This window comes from Strix uralensis, chromosome 16 (assembly GCF_047716275.1).
Source record: "Strix uralensis isolate ZFMK-TIS-50842 chromosome 16, bStrUra1, whole genome shotgun sequence".
Taxonomy (NCBI): Eukaryota; Metazoa; Chordata; class Aves; order Strigiformes; family Strigidae; genus Strix; species Strix uralensis.
Window position 1 is genome coordinate 2,364,151 of NC_133987.1, and position 23,591 is coordinate 2,387,741.

At 58.5% G+C, this 23,591-nt stretch overlaps 1 protein-coding gene across 2 annotated transcripts in view; it reads right to left on the reverse strand.

Moving 5' to 3' along the window:
* NTN3 (netrin 3) overlaps positions 1-21,188 on the reverse strand; it is a 34,970-nt gene extending 13,782 nt beyond the window's left edge. For both annotated transcript variants that reach the window (XR_012631106.1, XM_074885739.1), the window contains exons 1-3: positions 21,068-21,188; positions 10,901-11,896; positions 3,722-3,910 (exon numbers count right to left, since the gene is read on the reverse strand). Coding sequence is in view for 1 of the 2 variants with exons in the window: in XM_074885739.1 (XP_074741840.1) it covers positions 3,722-3,910; positions 10,901-11,867 (1,156 nt within the window). In the remaining variant the exon portion in view is untranslated. The remainder of the gene's footprint in view (positions 1-3,721; positions 3,911-10,900; positions 11,897-21,067) is intronic.
* Between the last annotated feature and the right edge of the window lie 2,403 nt (positions 21,189-23,591).

Sequence of the window (23,591 nt, forward strand, 5' to 3'; positions counted from 1 at the left end):
ACCTGTAGGTTGTTCTGCCTTTTCCATCCTCCCAGCTTTTCCATCCTGCAGTGTCCAGCGGTGATGCTGGCTGCTGGCCGGCCGGCGGCTGGAGGGGAAAGCTTGACTCCCCACTCACCAGCCGGTGGCTGAGGGCTCTGCTCAGTTGCCAGCAGGACATGTGGGCTTGTGCAATGTGCAGTCAATATTTTTGTGCCTATTTCAAAGACGTTGCATCCCAGAAGAGACAAACCATGGTTTGATAGTTATTTAGTAACATGCTTTGGGGTTTGTTTAAATAAAATGTAGTAGTTCCTGGCTTCTGGGCTAGTATTTCACCTCCTGAATGTGAAACAAGCTTCATTCCTAGGGCCTGCAAAATCTGCCTTTGCTGGGATGTTCAGCTTCTGCCCAGGACCAGTGCTGTGGTGGGTGCAAGGAACCTCTGTTGAAAGCCGCAGATGTCAGTTCATAGCAGCTTGTTCCATGCCTGCTTTTAAGATCTGCTGTCCTGAGGCTTGTTTTTCCTTTTATTTCTTTTTTTCTTGCAGGCATGTAGGTATCTGATCTGTAGGTACAGGACACATCTTTGGTAAAAGCAAGCCCAAACTCTCTTGTCATGTCTCCGTATATTTATATATCTCTCTGGCAGGTGTTGGTCCTGCTCCAAGGAGCTCACAGTCCCAATGAATCCACCACTGGATAAGTACAAGAAAGGGGTGGACATTCTCTCTGCTTTACTGAAAGAGGGACAGCCAAAGGAGCAGAAGCATCAGGGATTTTATTATTAACTTCGTTCCCTGAGGCAGAGCCAGGAGCTGGCTCCCAAGACCCAGGGTACTGCCTTTACTGCCAGATCCTCCTCAACATATGCACCGTAGCGGGGGATGGCCCTTGTGCACATGTTCATCTGGCTGGGCTGAACCTTTGCAGCATTTCCAAACCATGGGCAATCACTGCCAGCCCTCCGGAAGCGGCACCCTCTGGACCGGGCTGGCAGAGACCTGCCCGTGGCTTGGCACGGGGACAGGCAGGGGAGGGAGGTTTGTCTGCAACAGGGGACCTGCCACAGCACCCTATTCCTCCTCTCCGCCGCAGCCTGGACATGGCTCACTGGCATTTCTCCTGCACAGCAGCATCAGCCCTTGCCCCATCCCACCAGCTCCTGAGCATCCTGGGATGCTCTGCCCACCTCATCCCCTCCAGAGGAGCCACCTTAAATCCGAGACGCTTTCCATCACCTTCATGCTCCACAATTACTGCCCTGCCAGGATGGTGGAGCAGGACTTGCTCTGACAGACCGCAGGCTGCTGCCTGAATCAGGCAGGCGCAGGCAGATGGAGGCAGCCCGGGCCCCTCTGCTTCCTCCAGCTTCAGCCGTGAAAACAGAGGGACCTGGGAACGCTGCACCTGCAGTGTCCCTGGTCCCACAGACTCACACCCAGCTCTGACGCACACATTGAGCCGGGCCCTATCCAGTTACCCTCCTCCCTGTTTCCAGCACCTAGCCAAATCCTGTTTGCTTTATTTATTTATTATTACTATTTTATTGGTAAGTGCTCTCTTCCCTGGCTGGAGCAGAAACTAAGACCTCAATGACCATCACAGAGGTGGCACTGAGAACCCCGGGTCCCACAGGGTGGCAAACACCTGCAAGGCTTCCATTTTTCTTGGGATATTATCAGACAATTCTGGTAGCAAAAGTAGAAGGAGCTGGTGAACCAAAGGAGAGCAGAAACCCCTTGTTCAGGGAGGGGTGGGGAGGTTGGGTGCTGCCTGCAGAGGATGCAAGGTGAGGTGGAGGTGGCACAGCCACCCCAGTGCTCATAAGCCCCAGTGCCAGTCAGGGTGATCTGGGGCTGCCTGCGAGCCCCCAGTGCTCAAGGAAAATCCTCACAGAAAAGGGAATTTTTCTGAAGCTGCCCCAGTCTGGCAGCGTTGCATCAGGAGCCAGGGGCTGCTGCCATCACTCCCTGGCCTCAGTCAGAGCCAGGACCCCTCCCAGGAATGGGATGCAACCCGGAATACTGTGCTATAGAACTTCGGGATGCACGTCTTGTCCTGCCTCCTCCTCTTCCTCTCTCCTAGTGCCTCCCAGTGTAACCCCAAGGATGCTGGCACCTGGCATGGCTTTGTGATCTGGCTGCCACCTGGCATGAGCCCCGTCAATGGGAAACCCCTGCTGCTGCCGGGGGGCTGCTGTGCCTACAGCCATAGCTGTGACACGGCTTGGCCAAGGCCATGGGGCTGGGAAGCAGTGCACGGTCCCGTGAGGACATGGGCTGCTGAGGTGTCAAGTCAGCTGCTCGGGTTATTAAAAATGATTAGCTCATCATGTGCTAATGAGCTGGCTGCAGGCAGGGCTCCCCCTGAAAGCGCCTGCTCAGTTGTGCTCCCACCACCACCGTGGCATCAGTCAAACATGGGAAGTTTCTCCCTTTGCTCTCTCCTCTCAACCACTCCTGTAGGAACAGGGACAGGGGCGGCTCACACAGCACAGGCAGTGGAGGGATTTTACCTATTACATCCTGGACCCAAATGAACCATACCTACAAACAACACTAAGGCACCCAAGATGGGAACACCAAAAGCCAAATCCTTCAATTCAGGTCTGTGGCCATAAAGTTAATGGTCCAAAACCAGCTTCAGCGGTTACTGTAGGCCCTACATAAACACACTAGCGTCATGTCCTTACAGCAGTGAAGGTGCCCGGTGCCCACATGACTGCACAATGCTTGAGAGAGGGATGCTGCGCTCCCTCCCAGGAGGTACTTGCAATCTAAGCTGGAAGAAAAGGGATCAGAGATGAGTTCCTGGCCTCAGAGCAGCCATGGCCAACCTGCCTGCTCCAGCATTTCAGTCTGGATCCCGCCAGTCCCTGGGGGTGGGCAAGGTGTTTTCTTATCTCAATTTCTTTGTGAAACTATTATTTTGAGGCTTTACAGAGGAAAAAGGCTCTGCAGAGAAGGATGAGCAGGGAGAGATAAGACAAACCAGATGGGCTTAGCCAGGAGCTAGAGGAGGGAGAGGAGAGATGCAGGCCCCATGAAATTTGTCACAGGCTGGGGACCTTGCGAGGTCAAGCTGCAGCTTGATGGCTTGGAGACAGCACGGTTCCTGCACAGCTCGGGGGACAAGCCACCTGCCTGCAGTCACCGAGAGCTGTAGTGCTCATCATGCCCCCAAAAACAGGTCCCATAGCTGAAACGCACAGTGTGGAGTCCTGCACCGCAGCCCAGCAGGGAGGTGGAAACCTCTGTCAGCATCCCCAGTCCCGCAAGACAGGGAAGCCACCACGGGTCATTTTGTGAAGCGGCTCAAATGCTTCCAAGCATGTCTATGGCCCAGACAACGTCAGTGTCAGAGACGGGTTTTCAGCACATTTAGTCATGCACTTTCTCCAGCACCTGCCCAGCATCTCTCCGACTGTGGAGACTGTCACTGTGGCCACACCAGGACCCTCCTGGGATGGACCGGGCTCCTGGGAGCCTGCTCACTCCCTGCCTGTCATCCTCCCCATCCCTTGAGGAGGTGCTGGGCCTGAAGTGATGTCCCTGCCTGGTGCCCTTGCGCTGGCAGAAGCGACCAGGGTGACAGAAGCTGGAGGTGCCCTGCAGTTGCCGGGGGGAGCAGCTGGGCTCTGAGCAGAGCAGAGGGATGTCCTGAGGATGGGAAGGAAGAGCAAGGAGACCAAGAGAGGTTGCAACTCCTGTGCTGCCTGCATGGAGACCCCCCAGCTTACCTTTGCAGGCCTTGCGGTCTGTGATGGACTTGCTGAGGTCGCGGTAGAAGCCCTCCTTGCAGTAGTGGCAGTGCCGCCCTGCGGTGTTGTGTCGGCAGTTGAGGCAGACACCACCACTCTTCCTGCCCGAGAGCTTGTACAGCTCCATGTTGAAGCGGCAGCGCCGAGCGTGCAGGTTGCAGTTGCAGGCTGCAAGGGAAGGTGAGAGGGTGAGGGCTGGAGGCAAAACCAGGGAGACCCCCTGGGTGGGCTGGAGCTGCCCCAGTGCCCTCCACTGCTGCTGGGGGCCGGGCCTGACCGCACCAGGGGAGCAGGACGGGCAAGGCACGGCACGGCACAGCTGGCCCCAACGTGCCGTCCAGATGTGCGGTATCCGCCGCCCCACAGGACCGGTGCTGGGAGGTCAGGGAAGAGGAGAAAGGGCACATATAGGGATGGGGCACTGCTCAGCTGAAGGCAGACAAGTGTGAGGTGGAGGGGTTCAGCTAGGGGGTCCAGCAGTGCCAATCAGGCACCTGCAGCCCCATCACCCCCCCGTCACTTCCCCAGCAGCTGGCTCCCATCTTGTGCCAGGGGGTGCGGTGGCATTGGCTCTGCTGCCTCACAGGGTGCCATCCTCAGCATCAGCAATGGAGCCCCCCCAGTTCCTTAAATAAAAGGCTCTATCCTGTGTGCATGTGCACACCTAGAAAGAAGCCCACACAGCAACCCACGCATGTGCATGCACACGTGTGCACACACAGATGTGCACGAGCACACATACTAGCTCGTGTGCACACAAACATGTACATGCTTGCACACAAATGTGCACCAAAATATCCACATGTTACACGTGCACACACAGGTGCGCGCACGCACGCAGATGCGCACAAACACCCGCACACTGCTACGTGTGCACACACACAAATGGGCGCACACTTGTGGGCACAAATATGCCCACAAACGTGCACGCTCACATGTGCAAGCACGCACATTCATACCCATGCTCATGTATGTGTATACATACACGTGCACGAATATGCGCACACACACGTGCACGGTCCTGCAAACACACACACGCACTATTTTTTCATTAGCCACAGGAACTGCGCAGCCCCCCCTGCCCGATTCCACGTGTGTGAGATAAAAAGGCAAAGCAATGCCCGTTCCTGCTTAACACTCTCACAAAAAGATAATGGGAACAAGATTTCCTTCGGCAAAACGTGGCGCCCTCCTTCCCCCGTCCCGGCCCCCTCCCCACACCGGTAAAGTGAGGTTGGGTGAGAGTTTTTGCAGGCATACTGTGAAATTCATTAACGTGTCAGCCCAGATTTAACTGCTTAGGCCTGGCTTGGCGGTCGTGTGAAGTTGCCTCCCCCCCGGCCAGCAGCGCTGGTGGGAGCTTCAGCCCACGCAGATCAAACGCTCCCTCGCCCGCCTCGTCACTCCTGCCTCAGAGACGCTTGGGGAAGAAAGCTGAAGCAAACCCCAGCCCTAAAAAAGAGCCTTTTTGGAGGTTTAAATGAGTTGAGCGAAAAGTTGGTGTCGGCCTCAGTGCTGCCGGCACCACGCGCTCAAACCTCAGCTCCCCCAGGAGCTCCCGGGCTTTATGAGATTAGTGTAAAAATCACATGGCAGGCATCAAAATAACACTCCAGCATGGCGGTAGGTGCCTCTGGGGAGTTGTGCCTTTTGAGCTCATTTTTTTTTTCCCCAGTGCTGGTGAAAAATAGGGACTTTTGAAGCAAATTCTGACACAGGGCTAAGTGCTTGTGGTGCTTGGAAGCAGAGCAGCAAATACTGCCCGTGGTCCCAGGCAGCCTAGGATGCTCCTGTGCCAGGGATGCTGCTGTGCTGGGGATGCCAATGCCCGGCCAGGCTTTGCCAGGGCCAGAAGAAATGCGGTGAAGGACCCCGACATCCAGGATGCTCTTGCACTCACCAGATAATGGGGCAGTTTGTCACGCTGAACTGAGGTGGCCACATGTAATTGTGGCAAAGGAGCGATTTTTGGAGGGTAGAGCGGCCTTGTTATTCCCTTGCATCACTGAAAGGCCAGTTGGGTCACCCCAAAAGGCAGATTTTCTGTCCCGCTGGGAATGCTTGGGGCCACCCCTGCAAGCCCCTGGCATCCTCTAGGGAAGGAAAGGGGACAGCAGCCCAGAGGGGACGCAATGGGCAGTGGAGGAGAAAGGTCAGGTAAATGATTCGCTGCCCTTGGCGCGAGTCCCTCTCTGCCTCCAGTTTAATTGGTGAGAGAGTAACTGGCCGGGGCCTTCTCATGGCATCACCGACTCTACTGTAGGCTGGGGGCCCTCCTGGTTGGCACGTCCCCGTCAGCCCCAGAGCCACCTTTCCTTGGGAACAAGCTGCAGATCCTCCCAGGAACCAGCTTTTGGAGACAACCCTCTTCTTGCTGCCCGGCATCGTCCCCCCTGCCTGCAGGCAGTGATGCTGCCCACTCTGGGCTGCTGATCCCACCCAGGGCCGGGTGTCAGCAAACTGCCACCAGCTTAGCAGGAGCCAAGCCTGGCACGATCCTGGCCAGCCAACATGAGGACCTGCCTGGGCTTGGCTATGCTGGGATGGGTGGCTGTCCCCTGCTCAGGGACAGGGTCACACCAGCACGCATGACCGTCCCCTCACCCCCCCGGCGCAGCCATCCAGCGCTAATCGGGGCAGACGGGTCCCCCCCTCTTACCCGGCTAAATACTTGCACTGTTCCTCAGCACTGACTCGGTTGCAAGCTCTGTTTGTCTCCCGTTAATCACTAATTAAAGGCTTGAATGTTCCCTGCTGTTTGGGGTATTAATAAGAATTTAATTGCACAGTTTGGGGCTAATTATGTGGTAGCTCGCTTCCGCCCTTGTACAGTATGCCCAATTAAACAATCATATGATCAATTAAACAATCACAAGATCTAATAATTTGCAATAATAGACTAATTAAACATCAACACCTTGCAATGGAGCAACCTTCTGTCCCCCTTTTGATGGTGTTTGAACCCCTGCCCAGGCCCTGGCCGCCCCACAACTCTCCTCCTCCAGGCTGCTGTGGATGGAGGAGCCTGGGGCGATGGCACGGGGGGGGTTGGGGCAGGGACCCCGGCACAGGACAGGCAGCGCCATGCACTGGGGCACACGCGCGGCCGACGATGGAGCTTGTGGGGCAGAAGGCGGGCTTGCCGCCCCTACAAGTTCCCTGGGAATAATTAGTGAAGGCAGCCGGCTCAGCGAAACCCTAGACCGGCCGCTGCTGCCAACCCGCAGCGGATTTGAGCTACGCCCCTGCTTTGGCTGGAGGAGAGCCCGGCCAGGACGGCGGGGCAGGATGGGGCTGCACCTCCGCCCTGGGGATGGGAACCGAGAGCAGAAAAACCCCTTCCCTCCCATCCACACTGTGCCTCCATCACGGGGAAGGTGTTTGGAGAGAGGGGCCAAGGCTTGCACCTCTTCTGACAGGAAGCAGGAGAAGCAGAAGCAGAGAGTCCTCGCTGAGAGGCTGAGAGCTGAGAACAGGGGTGCGAGGGACAAGGCTGAGCCACTCCAGCCCCATCCCGGGAGGAGCAGGACTCAGGATGGTCAGACAAATGTTAATCCCCTCCACCTCAGTGACTGCCTCCCGGCTGCACCCCAGATTCGCTGCGATGCTGTGCCCCATGGGGAGCAGGTGCCCAGGCAGAGGTGGCAGGGGGATGCTGCCTGCTTGTCCACCTCCAAAAGCAATCACCTACCCCAAACCACTGCCCCCTGCTCTCTGTGGGGAAGGACCATGGCTGGGAACCCGCCAGTGCCCAGCACATCTGCTGGGGAGCGGGCAAGGAGCACCCCGCTGCGGGGGCGCAGCAAGGGAAGGGGCTGCAGATGCGCCTGCCAAGAGGCCACTGACAGCGTAGATCCTGCTCCACGGGGTACAACAGCCCAGGCCAGCTCACTGGGGGATTTCTGAGATAATTTTTGCATAGGAAGCACTGAGGTAGAAAAAGAAAGCAAACATGTTCAGGAAGGGGCAGAGGACACGGGGGAAGCACAGGGGATTTTCTAAATCCCATCACCACTCCAGGGATTGGCATTTTCCGGCGCTGGCATCCCAGATCGATCACCACAGCCCCCCAGCCCAAAGCAGAGGGAAGCAGCAGCCAGCGACGTCTTCCCAGGAGAGCGCAACCCCTTCCCCGCCAAGCCCCCGGGATCAAAGCAAGCCCCGTGCATTATCCCAGTGCTCTGGGGAGCGCTCCCGCCGCGGCGGCCACAAAGGGAACAAGAGCTCCCGCATTACCAGCGAGTGCATCAATTACTTTCAGTGGCTGCCCTGTGCTAATCCGCTTTCCCCCCTTCCCCAGGCCGGGTGTTTCGGGGACAGCCTGCTGAGGGGGTGACCAGGCTGCCCCAAGCAGCTCTGCATGTGCAGGCAGGGACTGGCAGCGGCAGTGGGAAGGAGCAGGCGCGGGTCTGCAAGAATAAAGCTGATGCATCACATGGCGGGGCTTGGGATTTTGGTGATCCTGCTCCCGCTGGCCACTCTGCAGGGATTATCCTCCACTGAGCCTGACCTGGGCTAAAAGCTGGAGGGACACATAGATGGGGACACATCTTTCTCTTTCCTGCCCTCCTCTTTCCCCTGTTCTGGGCAGAGCACACCAGCAGGTACACAGAGCATCCCAATATTGGCAGGGCAAGCTCCCTGCAGGCCACGCAGCCCTTTTGGGGTATCAGGAGAGCTCCCTGTCCCTGTGGACCTCTGGGACTGCTCTCTAACCACCAGGAATGGGGCCACGCACCCTGTGGCACAGAGCCTGTGCCCTCTTGCTGAGCCAGCAGCATGGCAAACCCACTGTCGCTGTCCCAGCTGCAACATCCCCAAACCCGCCTGCTTGCCAAAGTCACGCTGACTCCCATAACGCGGCAGCACAGCGAAGTCCCCGCGAATGCCACAGCCACCCTACGGCAGCTGTGGTGGGGTCATGCCCCATGCCAATGCTCAGACCTCAGGCGTCACTGGGCTGTTTCACCTCTGCATTTCCCCACACCAGCCAGAGGCAGAAATTCTCGTGAAATAAGAAAAGTTTGTCCTCACCCCCAGCCGCATGGATGGATGACCCAGCACCATGACATGGTGCAGGACATCAATTTGTCCCCATGCCGGAGCAGGCAGAGACTTCCGTGCACTGGAGAGGGACAAACCTCCATGCAGAGTGCTGGGGAGCACAGAGCCAAGAGGTGACCTGAAGCCAACATGACCTGAAGCTGTACAAGACCCATGGCTCCATCCAGATCCATTTTCGGGGGGCTGCAGCCCCCCAGCCCTGCCCCTCAGCTGGCACTGGGCTACCAAGCTCCTGCATCCATCCACCCTCCCCCTCCTCGCCCCTCCCCAGCCACGTGTGACCATCCACCACCACGAGCCAGCATCACCACTGCCCGGCTGCAGGACAGAGTCCGAAACCCTGCAGCCCCCAGGCTGAGCAAAGGGAACTTCCCGGGCGGCCTCTCCTTTTAATTGGTGCTAATTGCTGCGTCTGTTCGTGCTGGCTGGGGAGATGTCATTGTTGAAAGGCACAGAGGGGAAGGCTCGGGGAGCTAATCCAGCTTTCAGCCACTAAGCCCTTCGGAGGCGGGTGATGGAGAAGCTCTTTCAGGTCCCTTCAGAGAGGGCACAAAGCCCGAGAAGGGAAAGGGAGAAAGAAGGGGAGTGAATCAACAGGAAAAACTACTTTCACACGCAGCTCGGGGAAGGGTCTTTGTGCACGGGGCTTGTCAGGGGGGAGCTTGAAGGGACCGCACTGCGCCCCCGCCTCCTCTTCTCTCCCTCGTTTATCTTTTCAGCCCCATCTGCCAAAAGGGCGAAGCAGCTGGGGGCAGGGATGCTCGGGAGCACGGCCCTGTGAAGCGGGACCCTCACCCTACAATGGACAAGACGGATAGGCAGAGAGGAGATCTGCAGATGCTCCCTCCAGTTTAAGCCGTTTTGGGCCAGCAGAGCCACCTCTGCTACCATCCCACTGCTTCACCGGGGGATTCAGCGGGGAGGCTCCTCACAAGGGAGGCAGCCAACCGGGCTGGGGTCTTCCTTTTGTCCCAGGGGGTTTCTGTGGGTTCACCCACCAGTCGGAGCCCTCCCCTGCCTGACCTGCTGGCAGCTGGAGGCAGCAGCTGTGGGCAGGGTGCAGAGTTGAGGGTTTTTTTTTCTGAGCTTTACTCCAAACCCCATCTTTCTGAGTGGGAAAATGCAAGGGCTGTCATATTCCCACAGGGTGTGACGTGGTTTAAAGCATCGGCTCCGGCACTTGCTTTGAATTCTCTGCCTTTTTAGCCATTCTTAGAAGAAATCCACTGTAACATATATATATTTAAGCCAACAGCTGGGATCTCAACAAGACATCGATCACAAATACTAACAAGTCCCTCTGACCTCTGGCACATCCACAGCCTTTCAGGGCTGATGAATGGTATGGCTTTCCCTTGTCTCCATCCTCCTGCCACCCCCTGAGACCCAGGCTCCGGTCCAGGAGGAGTGAGAGGCTGTCTCCCAGACCTTCACAGGGCTCTGGCATCCCCTAACCCCATCCCAAATCAGGACAAAAGGCAAAAACCTCTAACAAAATCCCACATGGATTCACGAGCAGGGCAGCCAAGCAACGTCAATTTGATGTTTTGGAAATGTTTCATTTTGATGACAACATTTTTAACTCATGGAAACCTTTGCAAGGACAGACAAGCTAAAACCACCATGCAAAGCACCATGCCAGACCAAACGATAAAATGTTGAATCAGGGTATCTCAAGTATTTCCTTAATCTCTACCAGGTTTTGCTGCCTGCTCCCTGCCCCAAAGCACATCTCGCAGGGGACTGCCATGACTCCCCCTCCCAGTCCATTGGCAGCTGCCCAAGGGAAACACCCCCAGCCAGGCATCCCGCATCCCACGCTGAGGTTTGCTGACCAGCTGGAAGACACTGGTGATTTTTTGGAGGGTTTTGGGGCTGTTTTTCATTGACAAACCACTGCACTTCTAGGGGGGCACCTGCAGCAGACACAGGGATATGCTTGAGTCTTTCCTAGCCCTTCAGTGAAGGGGATGCTCCCTAGCATTTCCACACCAGCACGCTCCATCACTTTGGCTCAGCACCTATCACTTCCTCCCCCAGTGACCCGTTTTAGAGTTTCAGCCCTGGAAAAAGATTTATTTAAAAATCACTTACCCAGGCACTCATTGGCCTCGCGGGCGCTGGCCCGCTGCCAGGGTCGGTCATAGTGGAAGGGCTTGCAGCGGTCGCACTCAGGACCCTCCGTGTTGTGCTTGCAGTCGCACACCAGCTTCTGCTCCTTGTCCTTCACGCAGCGCGCTGCGTGCCCATTGCACTTGCAGCGCCCGCCAACCTGCAGCTCCCCCACCGCGTAGTAATAGGGGGTTGAGCCAGTGCCCCCCTCCTCCTCACCGGTGTCCCGGCTGCCCAGGTCGCGGAAGAGATGTGGGCGGCTGAAGACCACGCGGATGTCGGTGGCCGTCACCCAGTCCTGGAGCACAGGGCTGCTGTCAAAGTCCTGGGCGGAGGGTCGCCCATCAAGGGTGCTGAAGGCGATGAGCCCTCCGGTGAGGGGGTAGAGGTCGGTGAGGCCATCGGTGCAGAGGGCCTCCTGCTCATTCTGCTTGGTGACAGTGGCTTTGCTGGGCTTGCCATAGATCTTACGGCACTGGGAGGAGTAGTACTGGTAGGGCACCCAGGTCTTGCCGTAGTCCATGGACTTGAGGATGGCAGTGGACTCAGGCCGGGGCGAGCAGAACTGGAGGCTGACATAGACCACCTCAAACTTCTTGCCGAGAGAGAGGGTGAGGGTGACGTTCTGGGGTGAGTGGTGGAGGGTCTCTGAGCGCCAGCACGTCATGTTGGAGGCGGTGTTGAGGTCAGTCAGGTAGGCAGGCGGGTGGGCTCGGCGGGGGTCTGAGGCATTGCAGTGCCGTGTCGGGGGCTTCCCGCACGTGCTGGAGGCTTGAACCTCCTTCCCGAAGGCAGCGTTGACAAATTCAGGGATGCAGCGGCGAGGAGCGCCGCTCTCATCGTAGCAAGGGTCTGGGGGGGTCTGCTGGGCCACGAAGGGGTTCACCGTCTGGGAGAGGCCCAGCATGGCGGTGGTGAGGAGCAGGCGCAGGAGCTGCAGGACCTCCATCCTCCTGGGGTGAGGGAAGTGGCTCTGCCCTGGAGTGAGAGCAAAGAGAGTGAATGGTGCCAGCAGCCTTGCTGGGAGTGGCACAGCCACGGCACAGCTCATGCAGGGAGGCTGGTAAGGGATCATGTCTGGCCCTCAACCTGTGCCCACCTTCCCACCCCACATCTACTGATGCAGTATCCTGGCAGTGGGGCAGGGAGGCAATTACTTTGGGCCACCTTGTCCACACCAATCCCTCACCACTCATCAGCAGGAGTCAAATACTGCAGGAAATGGCAAAAGGAGCTGAGCTTTGGAAGGAGGAGGATGAAATCAGGGTCCAGCCTTCCCTGGCCTCTTACAAACTGTCTGAGGGGGTGACAGGAACATTCACGCCTGCCAGTAGGTCCGGCTGTCATGCACAGTTCAGAGACCCCTGTCACTGCATGGCTGCCAAGGATTGGTGGCAGGGAAGAGTTGGGGAGACCTTTCAGCTGTGACAGCAGCTGCAAACCTCAAGTTATCCAACCGCAGCCCAAAACAGCTCCTGCCAGCGCAGGAGAAAGGAGCAGCAGTGAAAACACCTTGTGGGGACACTTTGCAACACACAGGAGTTTGCTAGGATGAAGCCCTGGGACTCCTGAGTCCAGCACCACTTTCCATGCCACAGCCCCAGCAGCATCCTGCTGGCCATGGGCACGGTGGCTTCTCCAAGTCCCTCTTCTCCCTCCAAATCCCACCACCACCCTACCAGAGTATTCCCACTGGCAAAAGGGTGTTGTTCTGTCCTCAGCCCCAAGAAACCCAGGTCTGGGTCTGGCCTGTCTGTTGATGGAGGGAAAGGCAAGGACCAAATGCAGGGCTTGGCTGGGCTCCTTTCCTGGCAGCCGCAGCACAGGGCATGCTGGGTGGCTCCCAGGGTGACATGGCCCATCTCCAACATTGCTGGCCTGGAGGGTGGAAGAGGGACTGGAGGTCATGACCCCTCCTGCCAGCTCTGGCTGCAGCAGGAGAGTCCCACAACGTGCAGATCGGCCATGCCCCATCCTTCGCATCGTGCGAGCAGCCACAGCTCACTCATTTGCCAGAGAACAGCCCTGAGCCCTGCAGCTGGCAGCAGACCCCTGAGCTGCCCAGCTGGGCGGGTGGCGTCAGCCCTGCCATCCCACAGGCTTGGCTGGGAGGGCTGTGCCGCGTGCTGCCCGCCCCAGCCACCAAGCAGAGTCCTCTGTCCTCTACCAGCCCGTGCCACAGCCAGGGTGGGTGGAGGGGATCCCCCGTCATGCTCTCTCCCACTAGTAAATCCTTACAGGATGACTTGAGTTTTGTGCTTCACTCTCAGGAACGAAGCCTCATGCATGACCCAGCATAGCAGATGCTCTGCTCCCCACCTACAATTCCCAACACCACTCCTGCCTGCCCAGCTGCCCACTCAGGCCAAAGGAGACTGGCAGGGGACAGCCCGTTTCAGATTATGCGGGATTTTTTTTTCCCTTTTGAAAAAAGAAAAAAAGGAAAGCTGTGGGAGAAAGCTGCTCCTCTCTGGGCTGCCAAACCGCTAAGAGGGGGAAGTTCCTCCCTTCCCAGTCACAGTCAACTGGGCAGCCAGCGACAGAGCCCACCGAGAGGGGAGCAGGGACAGGGGTCTCAGCCCATCCCTGGACCTCTCCCACAGGACAAATCCTGGCCCTGCCACCTCCATGCTCTTTCCTCACTGCTTAATCCTCTGCTGATGGAAAAGGAGATTCTCACTGCTGAAAAATCAGCAGCTCCATTGGTGGTCTCTGCATCGCCCCACCAGCGCATCCCCCACCATCCAACACTGCTGCAGAGCCTTTCGGGGACACGTCAGCCCATGGCCCGGTGGCTGGGCAGCCTGCAGGCAGCAAGACAAGGGAAGCTGTCCCTGGAGTGCCCAGAGCAGAGACCCCCCTACTCGAGGACTGTGGCATGCAGGCAAGGGCTGTGGGAGTAGAGAGGGGAGCAGCAGGGACGTAGCAGTCACCACGGTGGAGGAAGCACTGTGCCACAAGCACCAGGTGGTGAAGAGCATCCCCTGCTGCAGGCAGCCCACAGGACTCTGTCAGGAGCCCCAGCCCCACTGCAGGCAGCTGCCTCCTGGGTGGGAGGAGAAGCCATGGCTGCTGCAAGCTCCCCAGTGTCTGCCTGTCTGGGAACTGTTGAGTGAAGACAGCACCTGGTTAACTCCCTCAATGAAATCCTGACAGGATCATCCCCAGCATCTGCCTGGTGCTGAACAGCAAAACAGAGCCCCTGGCAGCCCACAGGCAGAGCCCTGCTTCTGTACTCACACCCAGCACAGCGGGCTGAGAAACGCTGACTGACCCCCCTACAATGTCTAGCGAGACCTGGCCACACACATACCTGCGGAGACCAGCTGCCCCATCTCGCCTCACACCCCACAGAGAGGGACCCAGCTGGGCGTAGCCACCACCACCTCCCATCCCAGCAGCCCCAGGGCAGCACACAGCATGGGGAAAACCCCCTGGGAAGACCTCTGTGCTGGGAGGAGAGAGGAGAAACCCCCAGGGATGCCTCAGCACCTGCATCCATCCACTCCAGGGGGACTCAGGGTGTATCAAACAAGGCACCCGCTAAACCCTGCCAAGGAGGACTCTCCTCCACCCACCACCTCCTCTCTGCTACGTGGCAGCAAGGGGACAGGAGGTAGGGCCACACTCAAGTTTGCCACCTGCAAAGGCCTTTTAATTCCCCATTTGGTAAGACACAAAGGTATGAGGAAACCCCTGCCCAGGGGAGAGAGACAGCACTAGCAGCCACTGGTGGCAAGGGGAGAGCCCAGAGGCGAGGGTGTTCTGAGCAGGGCTGGGGCAGCAGCTCTAGAACCTGGGCTGGGGTTACCGCTGCTTTTGGAGCACATGGGGGGCATGAGCATCTCCTGCCCATCCTCCCTGTCCCAGTGGGAAACTCTGTCCCTCCCACCAGCCATACCAAGGCACAAGCCCCAGAGATTCAGTGTTTAGCTTCTGGGGGCTCTGCTCCTGCCAGGGAGCAGCCGCCGGGGAGCCAACGCTCGCCCAGCGGTGCATCGGCGCTGCAGAGGCAGGGCATGAATGGAAATCATTATCATCCGCGAGACCACACACAGGCACGCACGCTCCGCGCTCGGCTCACCCCATTATCCCCCTGAAAGAGAGCCGGGGCTGGTGGTCTCCGCGGGCCTCACCTCCGTATCGGAGAGGAGGGCAAGCTGCAATCTGCTCCCTTTTATGCATATTCAGCGTGACCTCGGGACTGCCGGCAAGGTGCCAGAGAGGCCTGGAGTGGGTATTTCTCTCCCCAGCCCCATCTGCCCCCCCTTTCCGCTTCCCATCTTTGCTGCCCCCAGTTCAGATCAAATGGAGACGCTGCTGACTAAGCAGGGAGAAATGGGATGAGCCCCTCGGTGATGAATCCAGCCCAGCAGCCACCTGGATCTGGCACGAGGAGGGACATAAGCGATGGGGTGCATCTCCCAGGGACAGCATCCCGAAGGTGTTCCCAGCGAGGCTCTCTGGTGGCCACCAGCAGCACCCATGGGGCTGGGGGGACACGGCAGCGGGGCTCACCCTTCCCGAGGAAGCAGCCGCCCTCCCGGCTCCTCCCCAGAAGCGGCTGCATTTTTGAGGTGGGCGATTTCCTCACTCCTCCGCTTGGGGAATGCTAACAGCCATGTGGTTTGGAAGGAAGTCACGCCGCCGTAGCGCTTCAGAAGTGCTTTAAAAAAATTAGCTACCGCATCCAACGCCTCCACACCCCTTCTCCCTACAGCAATATTGCTTTCCAAGGCGACCGGCAACGTTTCCCTGCCTTGCGGGAGGCTCATTGTGGCAATGTTCCAGCCTGCCGCAAGTTCCCCTTCCCATCGCCTCCCCTGGAGGCAGTGCTGCTGAGAGCGTTTCTGGGTGCAGATGCATGCCCAGAGCTCCGGGTCTCCCGATGCTGAGCCACTGGGTGGGTGCTTGGTCCCCAAAATTGAATGCATGAGGCAAGTGCAGCAGGTGAGCCAGGGCAAAGAGAGAAAACTTCCCCAAATACGGATGCTGGTGACTACAGCAGGCCCAGGGTCACCACCCAGCAGACCAGGGGCAGCGGCAGCTTTGCAGAGGTAATTACAGGATTAAGTGGAACAACACGGGGCAGGGAGGGAAGGGGGTTATTAGCCAGATTTGATCCCAGGACCTTTGCAGCACAGGAGCAGCCTTCTCTAATTAAAGCAGAGGGGGAAAGCGTGAACGGCCCAAGTGGTGCTCCACTGTCCGCTGCAGCCCTGCCACTGAAAACCAGGGCTTTAGAGGGCAGGCAATGGCTAAAGCTGAGCAGCCAGCCCTGCCTGGGAGGGGAAGGGGAAAGCCCTGAGGGATGGTAGGGAAATGGTGCTTCCCTCCTGCCTGGGACCTGCACTGTTCCCCTGGGTCCTCTCTGATGCCACTGGCACGGTACAGCAGGCTGGGTTTCTTCTCTGGTCCAGGGCAGCTCGGTGCGTGGGGTGCCCGCATCACCCGAGGTAAGTGCGTGGCCTTACTTGGAACTGGTTGAGACAGGGGTGCCTGGTCCCCATGAGGCGCTCCACCACTCTGTGCACAAGGACGAGGTCCTAGGTGCTAGCACGGGTCAGGGACAGAGCCATCCACTCTCATGGGGCACCAAAAGGCTCCTCAGGGCACGGCACAGCCATGGAGCAGTGGGCAGAGAAACCCCAGGCCAGAACCAAAGGACCCAAGTACTTGAGGGGATCCAGCAACTAGATCCAAAGTGCTCAGATGGGGCCAATCCACGAGGACTGCTCATCCCTGAGCTGTGCCATCCCAGGAAAGCCCACCAGCAGCTCAGGTTCCCTCTGAACAGAAGGGAACAGGGGGACAGGAGGGGACTCAAAGCAGAAGAGAAATTACATGCTCAGAGAAGCTGTAACCGGGTACAAAAGATCAGAGGGTGTCCCTTAACCAGGATGTATCTGCTACCAGACCTTGCACATTCCCACCTCATTACGGGCCCTTTCTAATGAGGGCAACCCTGCTCCCTTGCCACATGTGCTGCGGGAGTGACCCACTGCAGATCTGCCCCAGCCCCATGAACAGGACCCATCTCAGGGAGCTCCCGGGGTTCCCATCACCTCCCTTCCCTCTGTGGGCACTGGTCCCTCACCCACCGTGCCAATGCCAGCTGGGGGATGCTTCATCCCCCCACCCTACAAGCAGAATGCATCAGGACCAAACTGTGCTCTGGCCATGGATAAATCATTCCATGTGTCGCTGGGACAAAAAACACAACTGAAAAGTATTTAAAATGAAAGGAAAAACCCCATGCAGCCAAGGCTCTGGGACCGGGCTCAGCTTTCCGGCAGGAGGGAGCGCGTGCGGTGGGGAGAGGCTGAAGGGATGCGGCGCGGCGGGCAGTGTTAATCGCCTTCCCAGCCGCTAATGGAGCAACTGGTGCCCACTTGGGACGTGGCTAATGGCACCAAGGAGATGCCTCACTTTTCTTTACAAGCTTCCTCTTCTCTTTGGATATTTAAATATCGGAAGCTTCCAAGTGCATACGGACCCACATCTGCAGAGCCGACCACTCTGCGCAGCCCCTCGGGCTTTCAGCCCCTGCTCCCCAAAGTATGTGCAGCTCACGTGGGCAATTACAAGGCAGCGTCTTCCTGCAGCAGGCACTCCTGGCGATAGATATTGCAATGCACTCTGGCAGGCCAGAGCCAGAATTACACAAGCCATACGATACCCCAGCGGTGCCAGGAGACGCATACAAATTACACTGCATGCAGGAAAGGATGGGCCAGATTCTGACCTCAGCCCCTTTGGCATCAGCCAGAAGTAACTCCATTCAGATCGGGCCAAACCAAGACGTAAGCGACTCCATTCAAATTTACACTAGCATACCTGTGGTCAGAATCTGGCCTGGCTTGAATTAGTTGCAGCCTGACGTTACAAAAGGCAGAAACGGAGCCCAGATTTCCTAGGTTATCGAAAACAACCAAAAAAAAAAAAAAAACCACCATGAAGCACACAGTCCCCAGGCTATTCAAGCATGTGCACAGAGCTGTCAAAGGCTGCTCGGATGCATCCCTGCTCACCCGTTTCAGTAACCCATAAGCCACGCTGACCATGGGAAGGAGGCACCAGCATCCAGCACGGCATCCTGCTGGGTTGCCCGCGCCTGCTCTGCTTGCCAGCAGCCCTCGGTAGAGGTGGTCCCACTCCCGGGAGGGGAGATTCAGCGTGGTATCACCCATATGCTGCATAGCTGAATACATTTTGCTGCAACACCACTGCATCCCCCAGCCAGCGCAAGCTGGAGATCTCCTTGTGCTCCCAATGCAACAGCAGCTCAAGGAGGCATCTGGAACTCCTGGCCTTGCAGGAGCAGAAACCACGGCTGCCTCGATGCTACACTACTTATTAACCTCTACTACTGCTCAACTCATTGCTTTAACCAACTCTAATCCCACCCCAGCTCCCTGAACCCCTTCGCACACTCCTACCATGCTGCTCGGCTCCGTTGTGCTCCCAGGAGCATCCCTCAGGGTGCAGAGGGTTTTCCTCCCGCTGCTTCCCGCGGATGCACGGGACTCGTGCGGTCCCAGCCCAGAAGTCCTCATCGCTTCAACCCCTTTCCACTCCATATGGGAATAAAGTGATCTGGTTTCCATAACGTCCCTTGTTGCCTTTTCACAACATGCTGGGCACAGATGTTGAAAATAGTCTGGATGAATATTTAAAATGGTATTCAGAGATGACAACATTTGGCCAGCTTTGAAAGATCTCTCACATCGCGTAGAGGATGGCTCACGACAACGGGGCCGGAAGCATGCTGCACTTTGACATCTTTTTTTTTTTCCCCCCCTCTTTGGCTATTGGTACAATATTTCATGCCCCTGGTGTCACACAGCCTGTTATTGCTTGAGTGCCAGCCAAGTCTGCAGCATTTGGAAGAGGCTGTCACGTACGTTTTTAAACATCATGGGGCAAAGCGGAATATGGAAAATCTGTCGCGTTTCCATACCAAGCGCAAGTGTCCTGCGCAGGCTCAGGGAGGGGCTTGTGGGGGCACAAAATAATTGCTTCCTTATGGAGCAGGGTCTGACTAACAGGGTGGGGGGAACAGGAGGCAGAGGTGCCGCGGACACCCTTGGCACAACGGGCTGCTTCCCTCCTGAAGGAAGACGAAGCCATTTCAGCACATGCTCCAAGGTCTGCACTGGTGCTCACCTCCTTCAGGGCTGGGAAACCCTGCGCAGACCCACAGCTCCACCAGCTGCCACCCAAGGTGGGACCTCTGTTCCAGCCGGCCCAGGCTGAAGACATCGTGTCCTGGTGCGCAGGGAGCAGCAGCAACGCTCCCCAGCCCAGGCTCCCAGTAGCTTGCGCTTCTGGAGAGCTCCTTGCCTCAGGCCACAGTGTGCTGAGCTGCATCCCTAGGCCTGGCTTCTTTCTTCCCCAGGTTGCAGACTCACCTTAGCTCCTTCCCAACCCAGCATTACATCTGCCCTCTTCTCTGCAGGGACCCAACTCACCTTCCTCCTTCCACATGCAAGTGGAGGAAGAAGGGATGTTGGGACCCCTGCAGCCCACCCTGAGCTTGGACTGCTGGACCTCCTGTCCCCTCACCAGCTCGCTCCAACCAGGTGGTCAGAAAAGCACAGCAGCTCCCTCTGTTTAATAAATGGGATATTGCAGAAAAAAAGAAAAAAAAAGTTGCCCTCCATCCATCCAAACGCCTTGGCGAGTGTTTTTGGAGCATGGCTCTAGCCACATCCCTGCTGCACTGGTTACAGGGAGCTCCAGCCTCTCCGGGCTTTGAGAGCAGGCGACAGTGAACTTGGCCGGGGAAGAAGGGTCTGTGTCATTTCCAGCCATCCAGGGTTTGCACATCCAGGTCTACACTCAGTATCATCTCAGCCCGACCACAGGTCCACACCAATGGCATGGATGGAGGAGGGGACGCTCAGCCTGGCTTACGTCCCATACGTTCATGGGGTGAGCTCACCAAGAGAGGGGAATCCACACGCAAGCGCTGCCCAGCAGAGTGGCAAGCCAGCAGGACCACGGTGCTGCCCGAGGAGCTCCTGGCCCTGCCCCCGGGGCCTTCCTCACCCACCCTGCTCCACGAGAGCCAAGCGAGGCAGCAGACTGCCGAGCACCATGTCCCTCATCACACCAGTTATTCCTTATCCCAAGCAAGGTATTTCCATCCACCCACTCTCAGTGGGTCGGGGAAGCTCTGGGAAGGAGGAGCGTTTTCAAGAAACAAGGGTTCAGCAGCTCCAAGAGAGAAAAGCAAAAGCAAACGCAGCCCAGCTTCCCTTCTCCCTGTGCCACCGCTCTCTCATACATCGCCCTGGCCAGAACCGCTGGCCCTCACCATGGTTTGGGGCAGGGTGCCGGGGGGTGCCGAGGGGTCTCACCCAGCTTAGCCCCAGGACCGCAACACAGCCGAGTACATCGCGCAGGAGCTATTTCCAGAGCGAACCCACCCTCCGACCTGCCCCACAGAGGGGTCTCCCCGAGGCAGCCGTGCTGAGAAGGGACCAGCAACGTCCCCAAGCCTGGGCTGGCAGCAAGGGCAAAGCCACCCTGCCGAGGTGCCCGGTGGCTTTGTGCCGGCACAACCTTCCGAGCGGATAAAGGCCTCCGCCGCCGGAGCTGCGGGCAGGGAGAGCACGTGTGTGCCCTGTGCCCGGTCAGCCAGAGCTGGCACCGCAGGCAGGGCCTGGCAGGGCTCCCGCCGCTGCCTGCACCCACGCCCGAGGTGGGGCCGGGGCTCAGCGACTGGGGAGGCTCCGGTGTCCCGTCCCACCCCCCCCCGGCTGCTCCGCGGCGAGGCCAGGGCTGCGACACCGCGAGGCTTCGTGCAGCGCCGAGCACCCCCCGGTTCCCCCCGCCGGCTCTGCCGGGGCGGCGGCAGCGAGCCGGGCCGGGCCGAAGCGGGGAGCGGCGGCGGCGGCTGGAGCTGCCCGGGGCCGGGAGCGGGGCTCGGCCGTGCCCGGTTGCGGGCGGGCGGCACTCCCGGTCCCGCCGCGGGGAGGTCCCGTTTTCGGCGGTGAAAGGATGGAAAGGGAAATAAAGGGAGGGTGGAGGGGGGGGGGGGGGAAGAGGGAGGAATAAAAGGCAACGAGGGAGGGAGCGGTGGGGAGGAGAGCAGGGAGCTGCTCGGCCAGGGCCGCCAGCGCCGAAGTTGGAGGAGCAGCTTACCGCGGGCGGGCAGGTAGCGGGGCCGGTCCGGGCAGCAGGTCCGGGATCGAGGCGGCGAGAGGAGCCGGGGCCGCCGCAACTGCAGGGCGGGCGGCGGGGCGTGGGGGCAGCTCCCCCTCCCCTTGGCTGATCGCAACACACACACACAAAAAAAAAAAAAAAAAAGGAAAAAAAAAAAAAAGAGCAATAATAATAAATTGCCAGGGAAAGTGGCGGGGGGAAAGAGAAAGCAAAATAAGGCGAAATAGTGCAAAGCGGGAGTGCTGCTCCCGGTGGTGCGGGCGGGTCCCCAGCGCCGTGCCCGCAGCCGGCCGTGCTCCCGCCCGCGGCTGCTCCGGCTGCGGGAGGGAGGGAGGGAGGCAGGCAGCAGGGAAGGGAAAAAAGGAGAGGAAAGGGAAAAACAAAAAAAAAACAAACAAAAAAAAAGAAAAGCAAGAAGTGGAGAAACTGAGCCCCGACCGCTGCCTGGAAGCGGAGTAAAAAGGCTCCAATAAATCCCGGGTTGAAAAGAAGGGAAAAGTCACCTCCCCGAGGAAATCAGAAGCAGATTTCGAGCCATTTAATCACATGCAGGGAGGTGTGTGTGCGTGTGTGCGCCGCCCGCCGCGGCGCTGCCAGCCCTGCCTCCGCCCTCCCGCCGCCGCGGCCGCCCCGCCGGGAGCGGAGCGGGGAAGGGGCCGGCAGCGGAGCGGGCCGGGAGGGGAAGAAGGGGCCGCCCCACCGGCGGACAGCCCTCCCCGCCGGGGCACCGTCGCGGGGGTCCCGGGCTCCCACCTGCCGTCCCCGGGAATTTGCTTTGCCCGGAGCGGGTCCATCACCCTGGGCGTGCCGGTGGCTCCGGAGCGGCAGCCCAGCCCTCCAAGGGCTCAGCCGGTGCCGCAAGGAAGGCAGCGGATAATCCTCCCCCTGCTTCCCAAAGCAGAAGAAATGAGGGATTTACCAGGCGGGGAGCAGCCTCCTCTTACGGAGGAGGATGGAGTCTCTGCTCCATCCCGTGATGCGGGGGCTTTTCACGTGCTGCTGCACCGGGGCCAGCCTTGGCCTCTGATTTTTGGTCAAGGGGGAGAGAGAAAGGGGGGCATTTCCACTGCGGGAGGCTGCCCAGCACAGATGCCTCTGGGCTTCCCCAGGACCGTCTGCCCCGCGCCATCCCCAGGCCACCTGCGAGCAAGCAGGGCAGGAAAAAGGTGAAACTAATTTAATCAGCGTTTTTGTGAGGCGGTGGAGGAGAGCAGAAAACCTGGACCTGGATCCCCTTGCTCACTGGGGTCGTGTTCACAGTACTGCAGCCCCCACATCTTCCGGCTTGGCCTGGGGAACATCCTTCCCATTGCCCTCGCAATGGATGCGAGGACTGAGGAGGGCTCCAGAGGTGGGGTGAAGGGCAAGGTGCCAGTACGGGGCTCACCCGTTACATTCAAGGCCGCCAGCCAGCATCGCCCTGCTCCCGGAGGACCCCTGGTTACCCACATCCTGTTGCTCCGGGGCAGCAGGTTGCAGGAGAAGCTCTCTCCCAGCCGGCTGGCAGATGCTGAAGGAGGAGACCCCAGCTGGCCACGAGTCCCAGGGGAAACGTTGTTTGCTGCTCTCAGCCTTGTTGCACAAAATGCATTTTCCCCCTTCTCCAGCCGTGGATAACGAAGGGCAAAACCACCAGGTGACAGGGCAGAGGAGACCCAGGCCATGGACAGGGGAACCTCAAGGCTCTCGAAGTCTGATGCCACGCATGTCCTGCAGCTCCAGTGTCTCTCCTGGGGATGCTCGTGCATTTGGAGAGCCAAGAGGCCAAGCCACAAGCCACAAAGCCCCAGCAGCCCTGGTGCAGATCCCAGAAGGGAAGCAAGTGCAGGGCCAGTGTTTGCCTTGCATGGGGCCAGACAGAAGTGTGGGGCAGAGCCAGGCCAGTGACTGTCAGGAAAGTGAGGGACTTTGTGCATGGGGCTGGGAACAGGCTGGGATGACTAAGGCAAGGTGGCAAAAGGGGGCTCCAAGATCCTGAGGTGATGCAAAGCAGGAGTTGTCCCAGGGATGGACCTGAAGGCGTTTTCCTCATCAGAAAGCACAAGAACTACCATACAAATGTGAGCTGTGATGCTGAGCCAGCCTGGCCTGGCTGCTCCGGGGGGCTGCGTCACCTCAGTGCTGCTGCTTTCATGCTCAGAGGATGCTGTTGGACGCCCCACTCTGTGGCCCAAACATGATGTTAGAGGCACTGGCCACCATACGGGAAATCCTGGGACTGCTGTCCACAGGCCTCACATCAGTGAAAGCCCAGCTGAGAAGGGCAGAAGCTGTTTCCCGGTTCCCCATTTCCACTGTTGCCTGCACATTCCCTCTTTTCAGGATGGAGAGCCCTAGAAAAAAACATGAATCTGGGTTTGGCAAGCAGGCAGGGGGTGAGGATGTCAGCAGGGATGGACACTTACTGTAGTAGGAGTCGGATGGTTGAGACCCTGCCGGGCGTCCCTCAGCTCACCAACATTACCGTGAACAGGGTGCCCAATGCTCACTGCCATCCTGGGCA